This window comes from Chionomys nivalis, chromosome 1 (genome assembly GCF_950005125.1).
Source record: "Chionomys nivalis chromosome 1, mChiNiv1.1, whole genome shotgun sequence".
Taxonomy (NCBI): domain Eukaryota; kingdom Metazoa; phylum Chordata; class Mammalia; order Rodentia; family Cricetidae; genus Chionomys; species Chionomys nivalis.
Genome location: NC_080086.1, coordinates 164,571,551 through 164,593,469, shown reverse-complemented (window position 1 = coordinate 164,593,469; position 21,919 = coordinate 164,571,551). Strand labels below are relative to the sequence as shown.

Genomic DNA, 21,919 nt, shown 5'->3' with positions numbered 1-21,919 from the left:
TTGTTTACTTTTTGAAGTAGCCCTCATTTCTGCTTTGTGAATGCTTTAAAATAGATGTACTATGTTGGTTCAGTACTTACTACATGTCTGTAATTAAAACTACAAGCATGTGTAGACAGGTAGCCAGTCACTGTAAGGATGGACACAGTAAGGATGGGACCTACAATGGCCTAGTTCCCTAGTTTCAGGGCATCAGAAGCTGATAGTCCAGAACCCCATTATACAGAGCTGAATGGAAAACATGGCTGAGAACTCTCCATGGTGATGGCAAGTAGGGAGGCCTCTACTGAAAAGTACCAACAGCCTCGTCTACTATCAACTTCCTCCCTTCCAGCTCAGTAAAGACTTTGGAAGAAGAAGCAAACAGCAAGGGCTACAACTGTGAGACTGTCTCTTCCAGTAATTTCAGAAGCTGCACCCACACAGCCTCACTAACACGAGCTGAACAAGGAGAAAAGAAACATACCAGAGTGGGTGGGGTGGGGGACAACCATGATGCCTCAACACTACACAGAGTAACCAAGGAAAGCTCAGGGTGAGACACTTAGTCTTCCCCACAGAAAAGCACACCAATTGGTTATTCCATACTAAATGATATTGGATAACTGAAAACATACAAGTAACATTATATAGACTAAGCAGGTTGAACTTAGGAACATACACACACCAATAATGAAAAAAAGAGGCCATGAATTTAAAAGCACTAGGAGGGGTTTGTGGGATGTTTTGGAGGGAAGAAAGGGAAAGAGAATGTGGTGTGATTATAAAAACCTTAAAAGAAAAACAATTCAAAGAAGTATGGGCATTGTCTTTCACACACACGCACAGCTGAAAACACCAGGTAGGGTCTGTCACACGGGGGCTGGCTATGCTCAGCATCGCATTGTCAATAAAGACCCCGAACACCTTGCAAAGCCCTGGATCCCAACAACCCCAGCTTCATCGCCACAGCGGAAGTCGTCACTGGAAGGTTTAACACTTTGTTTGACTGGAGCAGAAGCTTGGTGAGTAGAGCTGGGAGCTACTTTGCTTGTGTTTATTTCCTTAGCACCTACAAAAAGGAACAAGACCCATAGCCGGTGCTTAATAAAATTCATCAAATAAAATAGCTGCTGTCTCATCCCTGTCCCACCGAAGATGTGAGCACATGACCCAAGTCAGTGCAGCTGACAGCTCCCATCAAGGCTGTTACTTTAGGATCAGGACTTTATTCTGAGAGAAGCCAGCTTCAGCCATTGTCCCTGAGTATCTCACAAGTGTTTGGGCTAGTTCTATGTAACAACACAGCTAGTGGCCTTTGGGAAGAGGGACTCAATTGAAAGAATGCCTCTCCGTAAGACTGGCCTGAAGTGTATTTTCTTGACTGATGATTGATGGGGAGGGTCCAGTTCGCTATGGGTGGTGCCACCCCTGGGCTGGTGGTTCTAGATTGTATAAGAAAGCAGGCTAGGGGCTGGAGAGATGGTTCAGAGGTTAAGAGCACTGGCTGTTCTTCCAGAGGTCCTGAGTTCAATTCCCAGCAACCACATGGTGGCTCACAACCATCTGTAATGAGATCTGGTGCCCTCTTCTGGCCTGTGGGCATACATGGAGGCAGAATGTTGTATACATAATAAATAAATCTTTAAAAAAAAAAAAGAAAAGAAAAAGAAAAAGAAAGCAGGCTATTAAAACGCTAGGCTAAGGTTTAGCCATCACATTTGGCTATTTGCTATTAACATGATATACTAAAAGTAGAGCCCTTTGAGAAGACTACTAGACATGTATAAATGTAACATTGATAGGCTAATAAAGGTGATTGAATCTAAAAAAAAAAAAGGAAAGAAAGAAAGCAAATCATGGTTTTGGCTAGAGTTCCTGCCTCTAGGTTCCTGCCTCCAGTTCCTGTCCTAACTTCCCTGGATGATGGACTACAACCTGTAAGATGAAATAAACCCTTTCCTCCCCAGATTGATTTTGGTCATGGTGGGTTTTTGGTTTTTTTTTGTTTGTTTGTTTTGTTGTTGTTGTTTTTCGAGACAGGGTTTCTTTGTGGCTTTGGAGCCTGTCCTGGAACTAGCTCTGTAGACCAGGCTGGTCTCGAACTCACAGAGATCCGCCCGCCTCTGCCTCCCGAGTGCTGGGATTAAAGGCGTGCGCCACCACCGCCCGGCCTTGGTCATGGTGTTTTATCACCACAGTAGAAACCCTAGTTAAGACAGCCGGAGACCAGCGCCTGCCAGTGCCCTGTGTGAGCACTGAGAACCGCAATGACTATGCCTAGGATGTTTTAACTGGACTAGATCCATAGTAGGTCATCAAGTTATTGGGTGTGTAGCTTCTGAGATCGATTTAAGTATTGTCAGAAACTTCTTGCTGGGTGTGGTGCCTTGCACAGGTAATCCTAGCACCTGTAAGACTGAAGCAAAGCTATGCAATGGTGGCGCACACCTTTAATCCCAGCACTTGGGAGGCAGAGGCAGGCGGATCTCTGTGAGTTCAAGGTCAGCCTGGTCTACAAGAGCTAGTTCCAGGACAGGCGCCAAAGCTACAGAGGAACCCTGTCTCGAAAACCCATGTCTGATGTCAAAACACTCCAGTTCTCCAGCTCCTCTCAGCTTTGTTGACTGCCACACACTTCTTTCTCTTGGGCTGGTTCCATGCCCTGTTAGCAGCCCTCCTTAGCAAGTATCCCATGACTCTTGAATCTCTAATGTCTTGGGTTGTCCAGGCTTCAACTTCACAGCTTCACACAATGGCCTCTCTACTAGGCCTCCATTCAGGGACACCTGTGACGTGCCTGGCCTCAGTGGCTTTGTTCTATAACTCCGCTCCTTTCTTCTGTCCTTAACTCTAAAGCCAGAACCACATAGCTGAAGCTGCCAAGTTCCAATGCTTGCTGGGACTAGAACATGGCCCCTCATTCAATTCCATTTTCACTAGCTTTCTGTCATTTACTGACTAAATGGCTACCCTGTAACTTGCTCTGTAGACCAGGCTAGACTCAAACTCAGAGATCTGCCAGCCCCTGCCTCCCAAATGCTGGGATTAAAGGTGTGCCCCACCACACCCTGCTCTAAGTTTTTTTTTAATTCTTTTTCACAAGTTGGAAACTTAGCTGGGTGAGATCTTGCCCTGACGTTACCATTCCCTTTTCAATTTCTTAATCAGTTTATCTCCTTGAACACAGGATTTAGCTCCATTCCACTTCCTGGTGCTCTTTTTCTCCTCAAAATTTACATTTTGTAATTTACCCTGCTCAGCTTGCTCCTTTTCATTATAAATCTTCATTAGAGTTACCACTAATAACCCCACGACAGAGTCTATACCAGGATGTTTGGGGATTTCTTCTGCTGATGGAATTAATCCAAAACTCTCACTTTATCAGATTCTTCAGACAAGGGCAAAAGGCACCCACTTTCCTCACCAAAATATCACAATAACAATCTATAGGCAACATATTCAAATTCTTCTCCTCTGAAACCTCTTGAGCGAGCCCCCCAACAGTTCCGATGACTCTTAGCACCCCTGTTTCCATGTTCCTACTAGTATGGCTCATTAAGCAGTTCTTAAAGCATTCCACTGCTTCCATAAACCAAAGTATCAAAGTCCAAATTCCTCCAGAGGAAAACATGTTCTGGGTTAACACAGCAATACCCTAGTTCCTGGTACCAACTTCTGTCTTAGGGTTTCTGTTGCCGTGAAAGAAACACCATGATCACAGCAACTCTTATGAAGGAAACATTTAATTGGGGTGGCTGACTTACAGTTTCATAGGTTCAGTCCATTATCATCATGATGGGAAGCATGGGGGCATGAACACAGACGAGCTGAAGAGGGAGCTGAGGGTCCAACATCTTGCAGGCAACAAGAAGTTGACTGATACAGTGGGCAGTATCCTGAGCATAGGAAATCTCAAAGCCTGACCCACAGTGACACACTTCCTCCAACAAGGCCACACCTCCTAATAGTGCCACTCCCTATGAGATTATGGGGGCCAACTGCATTCAAAATATAAAACCTGATCTACAGAGTGAGTTCCAGGACAGCCAGAGCTACACAGAGAAGCCTTGTCTGGTGTGGAATGGTCTTTCTGTATGCTGTGAATATGTGTTGCTCTCATTGATAAATAAAGCTGTTTTGACCTATGGCATGGCAAGATAGAGCCAGGTGGAAAAATCCAAGCAGAGATACAGGAGAAGGGCGGAGTCTGGGAGATGCTAACCAGCCTCAGAGGAAGTAAGACATGTAAGAAATGAGGTAATGAACCATGTGGCAAGCATAGGTAAGAAATATGGGTTAATTTAAATGTGAGAGCTGACTAGTAATAAGCCTGAGCAGTCAGTCAAACATTTAAATAAACATAAGGCTCTAAGTGATTATTCAGGAACTGGCAGGTGGTAGAGAGACTTCGAATTACAAATGATGTACCAACGTGAAGCTATCAAATTTCCATAGAACCTGAGAAAACTTTTTTTTTTCTGAGAAAACTTTTAAAAATAGAAAAGGAGGTGGCTCCTTCAAGAGTTTTTGTGGGACAGTGAGTTCTTGAGCAGCTAATATGTTAAGTAGAAACAAGCTAAGTAAAACTGCCTGCCACAGCGCAAGCATTGGCATTCTAGAGCTCTAGGAAAGGTTTAATGCAACTCTTACGAACCTCCTCCGACTGGGCTGTGAGCTTTAGGCTTGACTTTTAGTACCCCAAAAGTGGGCAGAGTCAGTCACCAATGTCGTGGGCAGAGATTCACTGCTTAGCATATTAAAGGTTTGTTCACACGGTCAAAAAAGGCTAAAAGTGAAAGTGGTCTGGACAGAAAAACTTCTAAACAGGTTCCAATTTGCTTTACAATGTGCGTAGGCTTAAGAAAAAAATGGTATCTTCAGTTATAGAAAGGAATAAATAGTCAAAAAGAAACCATAGTCTTTAAAGAGACAAATTAAATAATAAAAAAGTAAGCCGCGTAGAGATGGAAAATACACAGGGAGTCTGGATCCTGAATTTTGAATTTTTTTGATGGCCAGTGGGTGAGAGACAGAGCTCATATGGAGGGCTTTACTGGGAGAAGGGATTGGGAGTAGGAGGAAAGGGGGAGAAAACCAGCCTCTGGAGACAGGAGCAGCTGCGGAAGAGGGGAAAGGGAGGCAGAGAGAGGAAGCAGGCGGGGATGCCTTTTATGAGGGGGTATTGGTATAGTGAGGTCGCTGTCAGGAACCCTGAGCAGGTCAGAGTACTTACTGCCCGAGTACTGGCAAGCGCATCCTGCCAGGTGACGGGCCAGCACAATGCCTGAATTGTAACCACCTGTTACTTCGGCTCCGGGCTGATCCTACAGCCTCTTCTGGCCTTTGTACATACATGTGCACATACACAAATAAATTTAAAAATCTCTTAAGTGCAAAGAGCGCTGTAGACACATCTCAGTGTTAAACCTCTTGCCAAGTGTGCTCAAGGCCTTAGATTCAATCCCCATACTGTGAAGAACCAGAAAACAAGGAAAGCGGGGGAAAGGAAAGAAGATCAGATACTTCTTTTTTTTTTTTTTAAACTTCCAACTGGGTGGTGCTGGCACATGCCTTTAATCCCAGAGGCAGGTGGATCTCTGTGAGTTTGAGGACAACCTGGTCTACAAAGTGAGTTCTAGGACAGCCAGAGCTGAGTAGTGAAACCCTGTCCCGAGAAACAAAAACAAAACAAAAAGAGTAAATTTGAGATCTTCAGAGGCAACAAAGGAGGCTGGAAATATAGAGAAGGCAAGGAGCCAAGTTTACAAAAAGCATTCTAGTTTACTGTGTCACCCCAGCCTGCCAAGCGCTTGGACTCCAATTCCCAGCCTGCCAAGCGCTTGGACTCCAATTCCCAGCCTGCCAAGTACTGACCCCACGAACCTACAGGTTATTTAGGGTGGTAATGGAACAAGGAACACGTGGTTTTGGGTTTGCATGTACCACTCCCTCTGTCTTCCGCCTGCCATGCTCTCAGCCACCCAGCACTCTGCCGTCTATTAAACTCGGGTATTTAATTTGGTTTAATCTGGTCTGATTGGATTCCTTTGCACCGGCAGAGAGTCTCTGTTAGAAAATATTACTAACATTTACCTTTTCCTCAATAATAGCAGCACCAGCACTTTAGTGATTACTAATATTTGGGGCTTTTTTGGTGGGGGTGGAGGATTGGTTTTGTTTGTTTTTTCTTTCTTTTTTTTTTTTTTTTTTTTTTTTTTTGGTTTTTCGAGACAGGGTTTCTTTGTTTGTTTTTTCGAGACAGGGTTTTTCTGTTTAACAGTCCTGGCTGTCCTGGAACTTGCTCTGTAGACCAGGCTGGTCTTGAACTCACAAAGATCCAACTGCCTCTGTCTCGCAAGTGCTGGGATTAAAGATGTGTGTCACCACCACCCTCCCATATTTGTTGTTTTGAGACAGGGTATTGGCCTTAAAATCATAATAATCCTCCTGTCTCTGCCTCCCAAGAGCTGGGATTACAAGTATAAAAGTCACTACATTTGTTAGCCATTACTACATACTAATTATATGTGCAACTAATTAGTGAGACAGTGTGACTTTGTTCTCAGAAAAGAAAAATGATGTATACTTGCCTGGCGGGGCAATACCATGACTACGAAGGCAGCTCTCCCGGGGGAGAGTTCTCCATTGCACTCTGGTGTGCTGATCCCTGAGATTTCCCAAAACATGGAAAACTCGACTTCAGAATCTGGTGCTGGGGACTGCGCTCACACCCTCTCCTGCTTTTATTTGTTTGTTTGTTTGCTTATTTATTTATTTATTTATTCATTTGAGTCAGGGTTTCTCTGAGTAGCCCTGACTCTCCTGGATCTCACTATGTAGGCCAGGATGACCTCGAACTCAGAACCTGCCTCTGCTCCCGAGTGCTGGGATTAAAGGTGTGCACCACCATCGCCCCTCTCCTGCTTTAAAAAAGGAGAAAATAAGAATGGTGTGAGCTCTCTGCACCTTGTTCAAAAGGAAATCTCTTCCCTTGACGTGATATGTAGACGTGTTAACCAAACAGTTCTGACTGTACAATAAATGATAGCTGAGGAGGGCAACAACCGAAGAAAGGTGAATTCCACGTTGACATTTTAGGAAGACTGTTGTATGAGGTCACTTGTTTGTTTTCCGGCTGCCCAGACTCCCAAAATAACCACACAAAAACTGTACTAATTAAATCACTGCTTGGTCCATTAGCTCTAACTTCTTCTTTTTTTTTTTTTTTTTGTTTTTGTTTTTGTTTTTGTTTTTTTGAGACAGGGTTTTTCTGTAGCTATGGAGCCTGTCCTGGAACTAGCTCTTGTAGACCAGGCTGGCCTCGAACTCACAGAGATCCTCCTGCCTCTGCCTCCCGAGTGCTGGGATTAAAGGCGTGCGCCACCACCGCCCGGCTAGCTCTAATTTCTTATTGGCTAGCTTTTACATCTCAATTTAACCCATTTCCATTATTTTATATTTTACCACGAAGATCATGGCCTACAGGCAAGGTTTCAGTGTGTCTGTCTCTGGCGGCGGCTCCATGGCTTCTCTTTCACTCTGCCTTTCTTCTCCCAGCATTCAGTTTAGTCCCGCCCCCCAGCTCTGTTCTACCCTATCAGGCCAAGCCAGTTTCTTTATTAACCAATGGTATTCACAGCATACAGAGGGGAATCCCACATCACCTCCCCTTTTCTGTTTAAATAAAAAGGAATGTTTTAACTTTAACATAGTAAAATTACATAAACAGATATCAAGCAAGAATTACAGTTACAATATCTATTTTATCTTTTATCATAACTAAGGAAAACTATATTATTACTATCTACTCTTCAACTCCATCAAAGACTACAGAAGGATATAATATTACCTAAGTTAACAGGAAGTGCCTTGTTAGCAACTTCTAAAACTCTAGAAATGTCAGAGACATCTCACTGCCTGGACTGTCACCTAAAGTTTTTCTGTATCACTGGGGCATCCATCTTTAGCCCACAGGCCTATAGCATCCAGCAGACTTGTCCATGAAGCAGGAAATTTCAAAGACATTTCCGACTATATTGGCAATTTGTCAGTCACTTTCTTCTGTGTCCTGCAGAATATCTGGCAGACTCTTTCATGAAGCAGGAACTCCCAAAGGACCATCTCAAAGGCAGGTTCAGCAGTCATTTCTTTGTGGGTCCTGCATATCAAGCAGTCCAGGCAAGCGCAGTTTCTTCTCCAAATAGCTAGTAAACTCCATTAGGAGCCTCTTCAGTGCCCAAATTCCTCTTGAAGAAATTGGGGCTGCCGGGAGGAGTTGTGTCTCACAGTCATGAAAAGTCCTAAGTTCTTAAACATTTTAAATGCCATATTCTGAAGGTCTTTGAAAGGTTTGAAGAATGCCTATCCATCTAAAGTACATATCTGTCCATCTAGAAAATCTAAATAATATGACTACAAGCTTGACTATTATAGATGATTATCAATTAACATATATTTCTTCTTCTTCTTCTTCTTCTTCTTCTTCTTCTTCTTCTTCTTCTTCTTCTTCTTCTTCTTCTTTGGGGGGAGTTTCGAGATAGGGTTTCTCTGTAGCTTTGGAGCCTGTCCTGTAACTCGCTCTGTAGTTCAGGGGGGCCTCGAACTCACAGTGATCTGCCTGTCTCTGCCTCCCGAGTGCTGGGATTAAAGGTGTGTGCCACCACCACCTGGCTAAGATATATTTCTTAATTATACATTACATTTTTAAATGAGCTATACAAACACAATACCTTAATCAAGAGCAGAAATATATATATATATATATACATACACATATACAATATAACAATATTGACCTTAAATTTGTATCAATAAACCAAGATCCATACCAATGCAAATCTCTATAGCTTATCCCCCTTTAAATATAAACAAACATTTAAATACAATATTTGGGAATTTGAGCATAGTTCTCTACAAACCGTTTCCTGTTTTTTGTTGAATGAAGTAATTTTTGAGGGTGTTCACAGCAACTTTTCAGGGTATATTGGTCCATCAAACCACATTATCCTGGAATGAATCCACAGGTTCTCATCCTCTGTGGGAACAAAAGAAGAACCTATTTTCCAAAGCAATATATCCTTAGATCCATATTTTAAAATCAAAATATCTTTAAAGTATATATGTTGGTTACTTAGCTCCTTCACGGTCAAAAAATTCAAGGAAAACACAATAATATACATAATCCAGACTCTTTGTGTATTTTCCATCTTTATGTGGCTTATTATTTTTTACTCTATTACTTTTTAATTTTTATTTTATTATCTTTACTCCTTTAATATATGACTATCTGTACTCTGTCTCTTTAAAGACTGTTTTATATTTTTTTCTAAACCATTTACTTCCTTTTATGACTCTCTATACTCATTATCTTTTCTCTCCCAAGTCTACATACATTTTTAAACATTGTGACCCATTTAGAAGTCTTTTTTTATCTGAATATGTCTTTATTGTGTATCTGCAATTATTTTTTGACCAGGATTGCTTATTAAAATGCTAACCACTTCTTAAAATCATAAGTTGCAGCATTGCTAGATTAAATATGGCTCTGCCTGCTTGCTCCACCCAATCTGACATGGCGGAAGTCTGTTCACTGCCTCTGAGACTGCTGAGTGGGAGTCGTCCTCACTACCTCAACTCTGATCAGTTGGCCCATACTGCCACCAAGTAACTTACAGCACACTGCCCACAAACCCCATTTAAATGCTCCACAGCCAGCCTCCAGAAAGAGTCAGAATTTGTACTGGCAGCATGTCCCAGGAATTCAGTTCAAAACTGCGTGGCTTTTTTTCTGCTACCGTTGAATCAGTAAGACATCTCTTAAAGGAGCCGCAGCATGCTGCCCACAAGCAAAGCCCATTCAGGTGGGAAAATAAGCTAAACTTTGCTTTTTTAGTGTCTAGTATTCCTTTCCAAGCTTTCTTAGGTTTTACATGGATTTAATAAAGCACATTGGCATGCCAATTTTTTGTATGAGGCTGCTTGTTTGTTTCACGGCCACCCAGACTCCCAAAATAACCACACAGAAACTGTATTAATTGAATCACTGCTTGGCTCATTAGCTCTAACTTCTTATTGGCTAGTTTTTACATCTTAATCTAACTCATTTCCATTATTTTACATTTTACCATGAAGCTCATGGCCTACCAGCAAGGTTTCAGCATGTCTGTCTCTGGTGGTGACTTCATGGCTTCTCTTTTACTTCACCTTCTCTCTCCCAGCATTCAGTTTAGTTTTCCCCACCTTGTTCTCTTCTACCCAATCAGGTCAAACCAGTTTCTTTATTAACCAATGGTATTCACAGCATACAGAAGGAAATCCCAAATCACTAGACCATTGTGCAAGGGAGCTTGTGCAAGAAAATCGTGACCATACTGTGAACTGTGGATAGAGTGCAGCATGTTCTTCCCACAGGTGGCCTTCTAGAAATAATTCCACAAACTATGATAACTGAGTGTTCTTAAAAGCAAGGACATGAAGGGACTGTCCTGGCGTTTCCACTTTATCTCACTGGGAAAGGCAAAGGCCTGGGAAGAATATTCTTGACTCTTTTCACATGACCAAAGATGATAAAGTACAACATCAGGTATTTTCGCTCATTTCACTTATATGTACTTGAACTAGTTGTAAATGCCACATCATGTTTAGCTTGCTTTAATAATCAAAATGAGATGTTCTTTGCTCTACTCTTTGGAGGCTCCAGGACCCCATGCAGGTGTTTGTAATGTCCTTTGATCCACAGAGCCTTAGCCTGCCCCAGGGTGGGTTGACCATTGTGTACGGTTTAAGTTACTGTGTTCCTGAATGGGAGGACAGTGATTTCCTCCAGAAGAAATGGGTTAGTAATGAAAATTTCATTACCATGTATAGGTTGCCTCCCTACCAGTGTTGGTCAGGGGGGCCACAAAGGCCCACAAAAATAGAAAGAAAGAGAGAGAGAGAGAGAGAGAGAGAGAGAGAGAGAGAGAGAGAGAGAGGGGAGTCTATTGCTGTTACCTCTCCTATTACAAGCTAGCAAGTACCCTGTGCCCTGTGTGTTTGGTATAGTAAAATTACAATTACCAAAAAATTATATAAAATTTACTGTCCTCTATTTGAATTAGTCATTGGTTCCTGATAATTGTAGAATCATAAAACCAGCATCAAAAATCAAAATGAAGAATGGCCCCAATAGGCTCGGGTATCCGAATGATTTAGTCACCAAGGAGAGGAACTCTTTAAAACTTGTTGAAGGAAGGTTGTCACTGGGGGTGGATTTTTCTTTTTTGACGATTCAAAAGTCCATGACAGGCCCAGTCTCTCTCCTCTCTCTCTGCTTTGAGAGGACACAGCTCTCAGCTACTGTCTGCATGCTGCTATGTTCCCTACCATGATGATGAACTAAACCTCTGAACGCCAGCCCCAGTTAAATGTTTTGTTGTTGCTGTTGTTTTGTTTGTTTATTATAAGAGCTGCCGTGGTCATGGTGTCTTCACAGCAATAGAACATTAGCTAAGACAGAAGGTGTGTGTGCCACAGTGTGCGCGGAGGCCAGGGGACAACTTCCACCACGTGGGTCTTGGGGATCAAACTCAGATCTTTAAGCCTGGCAGCAAGTGCCCAGCTGTTGGGCCATCTGACTGGGCTCCTATCACCACAGACTAATTTACATTTTACACAAATGTCTACAAGTTCTGCTTCTTGCTTTTCTCAGGGTGAAGATTATGAGGTCTATTCATGTAACTGCATGAATCACCTGTTTGTCCCTTTTATTCCACCTTCTGCTTCTGGACATAACACTTTTTTGAGGGGGGTTGGTTTTTCCAGACCCGGTTTCTCTGTGTGACAGCTCTGGCTGTCCTGGAACTCACTCTGTAGACCAGACTGACCTTGAACTCACACAGATTCACCCACCTCTGCCTCCCGAGTGCTGGGATTAAAGGAGTGCACCACCACCGCCCGGCTTGTTTTATGTGTATATTTTTTAAAGTTTTTTTTTTATTGGCTAGTTTTATGTCAACTTGACACAGCTATAGTGACCAGAGAGGGAGGAGCCACAAATGAAAAAATGCCTCCCTGAGATCAGGCTGTGGGTAAGTCTGTAGTGCAGGTGATTGATGGGGGAGGGCCCGGTCCATTATGGGTTGTGCCATCCCTGGGCAGGTGGTCCTGGACTGCACAAGAAAGCAGGCTGAGAAAGCTAAGAGGAGAAAACCAGTAAGCAGCTCTCTTCTGTGGCATGTTAGATGTGTGTACATGTGAATGCAGGTGCCCGAGTCAGGTCCCCTGGAGTTAAGGAGAGGTCGTAAGCCACCTTATGTGCACGCTGGGAACTGAACTCAGGTCCTCCGAAGAATAGTATGCACTCTTAACAACTGAGGCATCTCTCCAGCTCCATGTTTGCTTTATTTCAAAAACCGTGTGTGCCAAACGACAGTGGCAGAAGTCTTTAATTCTAGCACTTGGGAGACAGAGGCAGGCAGATCTATGAGTTCGAGGCCAGCCTGGTCTACACAGTGAGTTCCGGGAGAGTCAGAGCTACACAGAGAAACCATATCTCAAAAACCAAAGAAAGAGAGAGAAGAAAGGAGGAAAAAGTTGTGTGTTGGCATGTTTGTGTGCCAGTATGCTCACTTGTGTGTGCATGAGTAGAGGTCGGAGGTTGACTCTGAGTATCTTCTTATCTTTTGAGACAGGCTTGCTCACTGAACCTGGAGCTTGTCACTTTGGCTAGACTGTGCAGCCAGTGAGCTCTAGAGATCTTGCTGACTACTCCTCCCCAGTGCTGGGGTTATGTATGGGTGCTGAAGATCCAGACTCAGGTGGTGTTGGGCTGGGGGAAGAGTCTACCTGGCTCAGACACCTCAACAGCGGGTATAAAGAAGTGACCGATGCTAGGTAAAGGTTAAGACATAAGAAGCTAATGAGACAGGGTCTAGTTTGGCGACTTAAGTAGACAGAACTGTCTCTTAGAAAATGGAGAGCCAAATGACCTCAAAAAGTGGTTTTCTCCAAAGCATACAATTAGGAATAAACCCAGCAGAAAAGCTAACTCCAAATTATTCCTAATTAGTTCCTTCTATAGTAACTATTAATTTTCCGCCGCCTTATATTTACAGCCCGCTTGAAATTTCGAAACACAGCCATTCTAACGCATTGCTGGCGGCGGAAATGGTCTCAGCACTGCAACCGGAAACAAACTGACCACTACACAAACGCCACCTAACGACGGGCTAGAGCACAGGCAAACCCTGAAAAGCAGCCCAGTCGGAAGGGGCCTGGCTTTCCGGGGAAATTTTGACGAAGAATGAAATGAGAGCGAGGAAGAACTGGCCAGTTTTCTCGGTCGCCAATTTGGCTCGGCATCCCCTCAGGCCCTCTATTGCGCAGGCGCAGTTCTACTACGCTCAGCAACAAGAACACACGTAAGCAAAGGCAGGAGCCGGTTCTGCTTTCATTGCACCTACTATTTTACAGGGTAAAACCGTTGGCTCTTGATTTCTAAACTACATTTCCCAGCAGGCACCACTTTCATGCAGATAATAGATTTGGTTCAGGGATAGGGTAAAGACAACTTTAGGGAGATGACGTCCGAAACAGGAAATAACTTGATTATGATGTTTGAGTGCCTCAATGCAGAGAGCCCCAGTGGCCTAATGGATAAGGCATTGGCCTCCTAAGCCAGGGATTGTGGGTTCGAGTCCCATCTGGGGTGATATGTTTTTTTTCTTGTATCTTCCAGTTAATACACGAGCATTGAGTCAAATCTATTATTTTGTTTTATGTATTTATTTTTGAGACAAGATCTCACTACATAGCTCTGGTTGTCCTGGAACAAACTATGTAGAGACCAGACTGGTCTTGAATTCACAGAAATCTGCCTTTCTCTGCCTCCCGAGTGCTGGGATTAAAGGCGTGCTCCACCATCACCCAGCCATTTTGTTTTAAAACTAGAGACACTGGTTTGTTAGCTAGTAAAGCTGAGGGGCTGCGGTTTGCCACATCAAGATACAAGCCCATTTTCTTCCCCGGGGCTGCGGGTGTCATGAAGTTTGGAGGTCGATGCGTTTAGTTCTGACATCCCTGGTAGAAATGGGTTAGACCTTTTTCACATGACCTGAGTCAAATCCACACTGTCTCCTGCCAGCCGCTTTTCTCCTGAATGTCAGCGGCCACCGGCTAATGGACGTCCGAAGCGACGCCGTCAGATGGTCCTCCGGGAGTCGTTACCTTTACGGTTCTCTTCCCAGCGCGCCCCTGGAGTGTCGCTCGCTCGCAGGCGGACGGTAGACGGCGCTGTGGAGCGCACAGGAGCGGCCGTACCAGCGAGCGCCGCTTCGCGGGGGACCCGACTCGCCGAGGCCAGGAGAATGGCGGCCCTGGGGTCCCCGGCGCGCACTCTGAGAGGCCTTCTGCGGGAGCTGCGCTACCTGAACGCGGCCACCGGGCGACCGTATCGAGACACTGCGGCCTACCGGTACCTGGTGAAGACCTTCCGAGCACATCGGGTACGGAAGCCGCGTCCGGGTCTCGGGAAGGGCAGACGAGGGTGGGTCTGGGCAGGGTGATGGCGGTGTCTTAGGGAAAACGTGTCTGAACTGACCTGTCCTCCACCTGCGGTTCTCACCACGTAACCCAGACCCTGGGCTAGCCTGTGCCTCCAGTCCCCCTACTGACCCCAAAGCCACGTGGGGTGCACCTTCTTAGGGACTTCATATTTGCCACCCCCCCCCCCCGGGTGGAGCTGTCTCTGACGATTTCATTGGTTTGTCTGGTACATGAGGTATGGAATGGGATTAAGGGACGGGCATTGTACGAAGTAGGCCCCAGGGGTCGTTACCCTTAAAGGCACAAGGACACAAACATCCCTTCTCCTCACACTTTCCGCATTAAGTTTTTATAGGAAGCAATGTTTTTGTGTGGCGGGAGTGTGTGTGTGTGTGTGTGTGAGAGAGAGAGAGAGAGAAAGAGAGAGAGAGAGAGAATTTCACTATTAAATTAGCCGACCTGAAATTTCCTATGTAGACCAGATTGACCTTGAACTCAGGTCGCCCCTGTCTCCTGGGCTCAAGGATTAAAGGAAAAGACAATTTTTAAGATAATGAAGTAGGGAATATTGGCGTATGATTTATTTATGTAATATTTTGTTCACCATTGAGAAAAGCAATGACTTGTATAAAGAGATTGCACTACTAGCTAATTACCTTGCTATATAACAAGATGCATTTTTAAAAAGATTATTGTGTATATAGTGTTTCTGTCTGCATGCATAGCTGCAGGCCAGAAGACGGCATCAGACCTCATTATAGGTGGTTGTTAGCCCCCTTGTGGTTGCTGGGACTTGAACTCAGGATTTCTGGAAGAAAAGCCAGTGCTCTTAACCTCTGAGCCACCTACAATCCCTCCTTAAAGGTTTCCCCGCTGTAACAAACATAAACACACAGAATGCGATCCTTAGGTACCACTGTGAAATCCACACTCCATTTCCTCTTAGTAGGGAGGGAAAGGAAGGTGTTCATTTCCCAAGTAAGTTTTCTGCCTTTGGACAGCTAAGGCTCAGGATAGTTACCTGTATAAGAATAAGCAGAACTAGAATTTAGGAGAAGAAAATCTAATGTCCTTGAGCTTCATCTTACTGCTGAATTTGAACAATGGAAAACCTTAGAACTAAAATTCGCTTAGCTTTTAGAAAGTCATAATGTTAGGGACTGTGTGTATTAAGAACCTGGACCAAATATTAAGAGTAAGATTGCACCTGCCAGTGGTGACATACGCCTCTCATCCCAGCACTCAGATTCCTGAGTTTGAGGCCAGTCTGGTCTAGAGTTGAATTCCAGGACAGCCATAGTTTCACAGTGAATCCTTGTCTCAAAACAAAACAAAACAAAATAAAACAGTAACAGCAAAACTCCTCAGAAAAACACCAAAACTTCATGCTCACAACTCCACGGCTATGGTGGCACACGTCTTTAATCCCAGCACTCAGGAGACAGAGGCAGGCGGATCTACAGAGCAACTTCCAGGACAGCTAGTACTGTTACACAGAGAAACCCTGCCTGGAAAAAGCAAAAACAAAAACAAACAAACAAAAAAAAAAAACCAAAACTCTAGGACTGACCCACATCTTTAATCCAAACACTTCTGAAGCATAGGCGGGCAGATACCTGAGTTCAGGCCAACCTGATCTATGAAAAACATTACAAGCCAACCAGAGCTTCCCTGTCTCAAGAAACTAGCAAACAAAGCAAAACACCAACAACAAAAACAAGCCTCGGAAATGTCAAGTCTGATGGTAAGAGGCGGCAGGAAAGTAGTTGTCTGAGGCCACTAGAAATTCAACTCTAGGTGGTGGCGCACGCCTTTGATCCCAGGATTTGGGAGGCAGAGGCAAGCAGATCTCTGTGAGTTTGAGGCCAGCCTGTCTACAGGAATAGTTCCAGGACAGCCAGGATTACACAGAGAAACCCTGTCTCAAAAAACAAACCGAAACAAAACAAAAAAGAAATCCCATGCTATTTCTAAGCGAATGCATATAGACTATGGGGAATGATTTCTATTTCCTCCTGGCTCAGGGCTGACAGAAGCTTTCTGTGCTCATCTTTTCTGTTGCCTAGGGAGAAGGATGAAATTAGGAATCTCTCTCTCTTTTTTTCATCTACCTTGATTTTTTTTTTTATTCTTTTTACATCACACCTGCAGCTTCCCCTCCCTCCACTCCTCCCGGTCCTCCTCACCTCCCATCTCTTCCAGATCCACTCACAGCCCTGTCTCCCCACAGAAAAGAGCGTGACTCCCAACTGAACATGGCACAAGATACAATAAGATCAGGCACAAACCCTCATGTCAAGGCTGGGCAAGGTGACCCAGTAGGAGGAAAAGCTACCTTCCTCTTTTAATATATTTATATATCTACTTTTTGGGGTGGTGTGCATGCCAAACATCTGGGGGCTGGAGAACAATTTGTAGGGAGTCAGTTCTCTTTCTCTACTGTGTGGGTTCTGGGGAACTGAACTCAGGGCATCAGGTTTGGCAGCAAGTATTCTTACCTACTGACAGTGACTTTCTTTTTTCTTTCTTTTTTTGTGTGTTTTTTGTTTATTTGTCTTTTTTTTTTTTTTCCAAGACAGGGTTTCTCTTTGCGTAGCTTAGGCTGCCCTGGAACTCACTCTGTAACCACGCTGGCCTGGAACTCACAGAAACCCACCTACCTCTGCCTCCTGAGTGCTGGGATTGATTAAAGGTATGCGCCACCCTCTGTGAGTTCGAGGCCAGCCTGGTCTACAAGAGCTAGTTCCAGGACAGGCTCCAAAGCTACAGAGAAACTCTGTCTCAAAAAAAAAAAAAAAAAAAAAAAAAAAAAAAAAAAAAAAAAGGTGTGCGCCACCACACCTGGCTTCTTACAGTGATTTTTCAAGCGAGACCATTTTCTCAAAAAGCAGTCACACACATACACACACACCAAGTTTGACAATGTGATTATGGTGTCACATACCTGCATATCTCAACATTTATAAAACCCATGAAAGAAGATGGAAATACAGGCCAGTTCATGCTACATAGTAAGACCTTGTCTCTAAAAACATTCCAGGGGCTGGAGAGATGGCTCAGAGGTTAAGAGCGTTGCCTGCTCTTCCAAAGGTCCTGAGTTCAATTCCCAGCAACCACATGGTGGCTCACAACCATCTGTAAAGGGGTCTGGTGCCCTCTTCTGGCCTGCAGGCATACACACAAACAGAATATTGTATACATAATAAATAAATAAATATTTAAAAAAAAAAAAAAAAAAAAAAAAAAAAAAAAAAAAAATAAAAACATTCCAATTCTAGCAGGTGAGTGCTGCTGGTAGTACATTAAAAACTACATGCTTGAGTTGTCTGATATATTTTTAAGTTATTTATTTATTTATTTTTCTCTGTATAACAGCTCTGGTTGCCCTAGAACTCTCTTTGTAGACTAGGCTGGCCTCAAACTCACGGAGCTCCACCTGCCTCTGCCTCCCAAGTGCTGGGATTAACAGTTTATGCCACTAATGCCGGGCTTGAGTTTTCAGATTTTAACTGTGGATATTCACAGGGGTAAAACACATCCCCATTCATGCACAATTTCTTGATGTTCCCTCTCCTTTTTCACAACCTTGGAAGCCCAAATAGTTAAAGGTAGAATACTAAAAATCAAGTATTATGAAGAACAAGCATGCTATTGAGTTACTCTAGACATTGATATGGACTTTTTAGCTTGTTCAGGTCATTAGAATCCAGATTTTCCTGATGGCTAAATTGTTCAAACAAGTTTAATATAAAAACATACTTCACATATATATTCACAAACGCATACACATACATACATATATATGATCTTCATGTTGCTACTGTTGAGTATAAAGCCATTATTTTTGAGATAAGTTTCTGATTTTGTAGTAAAAGGTGTTAGGTTTTAGGAAGTCCCTATATCCAGAAATGAGCTCAAGCTGGGCTACAGAAGGATTTTTGCACATTATATAAAAGCCAGTATTCCTCAGGAACTTGTGAAACGGGGTTTTCTTTTTTTTCTTTCTTTGTTTGTTTTGTTTTGTTTTGTTTTTCGAGACAAGGTTTCTCTGTGGTTTTGGAGCCTGTCCTGGAACTAGCTCTTGTAGACCAGGCTGGTCTCGAACTCACAGAGATCCGCCTGCCTCTGCCTCCCGAGTGCTGGGATTAAAGGCGTGTGCCATCACCACCTGGCTGAAATGGGGTTTTCTACCCCACAAAGGAGTCATTTTCCTTGCTCTTGGAAGGTAGGACTTGTTCTCCATTTAATTGCATCTGTGATTGCACATCAAGGTCCCTGCTAGCCTTTGCTCTTTCACAGTCCCTACTCATAAGTACTTGTTGTACATTTCCCAGCCCCTATGCTAGCTAGCATCCTGGCCCTGCTAACTGCCCTCCCGCTCCAGGCATGTTCCAGCTTACTCTGTTCCCTTCCCCCAGCTATTCTTTCCCCTTCCAACCCACTATTCTCTTGCTCTCTCATGGCCCTGGCCATGTTCAGCCCACTGCATCTTTTTCTCTGCTATGGACTCTTCTAGGTGAATATTTTCTCTCTTTTTCACAATAAAAATGATACAATAAGTCCAGTGATGGGGGTGAATGGCTGCATAGGTAGGCTTGATAGTTCCGGGCCAGCCTGGTCTACTCAGAGATCTAACTGCCTCTGCCTCCTTGAATGTTGGGATTAAAGGTGTGGGCCACCACCACCAGGCAGCTGTTAATTTTCTTGGTGTTGGGAGCTTGAATTACAAATAAAAACATGAAGTAGAGCCGGGCGTGGTGACGCACGCCTTTAATCCCAGCACTCGGGAGGCAGAGGCAGGCGGATCTCTGTGAGTTTGAGACCAGCCTGGTCTACAAGAGCTAGTTCCAGGACAGGCTCCAAAACCACAGAGAAACCCTGTCTCAAAAAACCAAAAAAAAAAAAAAAAAAAAAACATGTAGTAGGAGGCAGACCCGAGGCATGTATGTTCTTTATGTGGCAGAACAACAAGAGTGCTCCTATGAAGGCACTAACTATACATACAAGAACATACAGAACAACAAGAGTGCTCCTATGAAGGCATAACTATACATACAAGAACATACAGAACAACAAGAGTGCTCCTATGAAGGCATAACTATACATACAAGAACATACAGAACAACAAGAGTGCTCCTATGAAGGCACTAACTATACATACAAGCATGTTTGTATTTTCTGTTTCCATTGTAGAAAAGCTCATGTATTAACTCTTCCCCTGTGGGTTTGTGGACACTTTAGGGTGTTAACAGATGTCTGACTTTGTTAATTATTTTTTAGGTCACCAGCGAGAAGTTGTGCCGAGCCCAACATGAGCTTCACTTCCAAGCGGCCACCTATCTCTGCCTCTTGCGTAGCATCCGGCAGCATGTAGCTCTTCATCAGGAATTTCATGGCAAGGGTGAGCGTTCAGTGGAGGAGTCTGCTGGTTTGGTGGGCCTCCAGTTGCCCCGTCAGCCTGGAGGGAAGGGCTGGGAGCCGTGATGGAGAGAGCCCTCAGATGTCCCTTCATTCAAGAATTTAACCATTTCTACCAATATATATTTATCATTAAATATTTTTTAAACTGTTTTTTGTTGTTTTGTCCTGTATTTTTTGTTGACTGAGTGGCTAGGGAAATAAAACTGGAGGGGTCTGCAAATGAATTTGCTGAACTTTTTTACAATGGATTAATTGATGTTGTGGGTGTCGGTGCTCTACACATGAAGGTTCATGTGGAGGCCAGAGGTTGACAAGAGGATGCTGTCCTCAAGTGCTTCTCCGCCTTACTTCTTGAGACAGTATCTCTCACTGAATAGAGCTCACTATTTTCGGTCCAGAGACTCACTAGCACGTCCTCAGGACCATCTCTGCTTCCCAGCTTGGGGATTAGAAGCTTCCACTAACATGACTGTTAATGAGGGTGCCAGGGACATGTGCAAACTAACCAGGGAGCCTATCCCGTCGGCCCTGATGGGCTTGGTCTAATTTTATAACCCAGGGTTCTTTTTACTCTTCTTTCTTCTTCTTCCTCCTCCTTTTCTTCTTTTTTTTAAAGTAATAAATGGAGATGGGCTCAGTGGTCAGGAGTGAGATGAGTTTGGTGTCTAGCCCCCATGTCAAGTACTAACAACCAACTGTATAACTCTAGTTTCAAGGGATCTAGCACCTCTGCTCTCTACAGGACCTGCACTAGTGCACATACTCATACACTTTTTTTTTTTTTTTTTTTTTTTTTTTTGGTTTTTCGAGTCAGGGTTTCTCTGTGGTTTTGGAGCCTGTCCTGGAACTAGCTCTTGTAGACCAGGCTGGTCTCGAACTCACAGAGATCCGCCTGCCTCTGCCTCCCGAGTGCTGGGATTAAAGGCGTGCGCCACCACCGCCCAGCGTTCATACACATTTTTTTGAAGACATATTTTATGAATGAATGCTATCTGCATGTACACGTTTACGCCAGAAGAGTTCATCAGATCCCATTATAGATGATTGTGAGCCACCAAGTGGTTGCTGAGACTTGAACTCAGGACCTCTGGAAGATCAATCTGTGCTCTTAACCACCGAGTCATCTGTCCTGCCTCCACATATACATAATCTAAAAATAATTTTTTGTTTTACTTTTGCTTATTTTTGAGATTGGGTCTCATGATGTAGTTCTGATTGGCCTGGAACTTGCTATGTAAGCCAGGTGAACCTAGAACTCAGAGACCTGCCTGCTTCTGCCTCCACAGTGCTGGAATTAAAGTACCACCATGCTGAGCTCTGAACATAAATATTTTAAAATATAAAAAAAATAAGTAATGCAAGCCTAATGTCTTAAGGAATTATCTGGGTGTTTTTGTTTGTTTTGTTTTTTTGAGACAGGGTTTCTCTGTGTAGCTTTGGAGCCTGTCCTGGAACTTGCAGGCTAGCCTTGAGCTCTCAGGAATTCACCTGCCTCTGCTTCCCGAGAACTGGGACTAAAGGCAAGTGCTACCACTGCCCGGCAGTTTCCTAAGGAATTCTTTTTGTTGTTGTTGTTTTAAAAACAGGATTTCTCTGCAGCTTTGGAGCCTGTCCTGGAACTCACTCTGTAGACCAGGCTGGCCTTGAACTCAGAGGTCCCTCTGCCTCCTGAGTGCTGGGATTAAAGGCGTGTGCCAAAACCACCCAGCTAAAAAATTCTATAATTTTTTTGTTTTGATTTTCGAGACAGGGTTTCCTTGTGTAGCCCTGGCTGTCCTGGAACTAGCTCTTGTAAACCAGGCTGGTCTCAAAATCAAAGAGATCTCCCTGCCTCTGCCTCCTGAGTGCTGGAATTAAAGGCATGTGCCACCACCACACAGGTGTGCATCTTTCAAAACTTTTATTTTTTTGATTTTCGAGACAGGGTTTCTCCATAGCTTTTGGAGCCTGTGCCTGGAACTAGCTCTTGTAGCCCAGGCTGGTCTCGAACTCA

The 21,919-nt window shown here is 43.8% G+C and overlaps 1 protein-coding gene and 1 non-coding gene across 2 annotated transcripts; both read left to right on the top strand.

Annotated features, from left to right (window-relative positions):
* The first annotated feature begins 13,215 nt into the window (after positions 1-13,215).
* Positions 13,216-20,070, top strand: Fmc1 (formation of mitochondrial complex V assembly factor 1 homolog). Its single transcript, XM_057789411.1, has 3 exons — positions 13,216-13,382; positions 14,105-14,465; positions 19,786-20,070. The coding sequence occupies exons 1-3, from the start codon at positions 13,270-13,272 to the stop codon at positions 19,987-19,989; spliced, it is 678 nt and encodes a 225-aa protein (XP_057645394.1). The 5' UTR covers positions 13,216-13,269; the 3' UTR covers positions 19,990-20,070.
* Positions 13,600-13,672, top strand: Trnar-ccu (transfer RNA arginine (anticodon CCU)). Its single transcript has one exon. It is a non-coding gene; the product is annotated as a tRNA-Arg (tRNA).
* Positions 20,071-21,919: the final 1,849 nt, after the last annotated feature.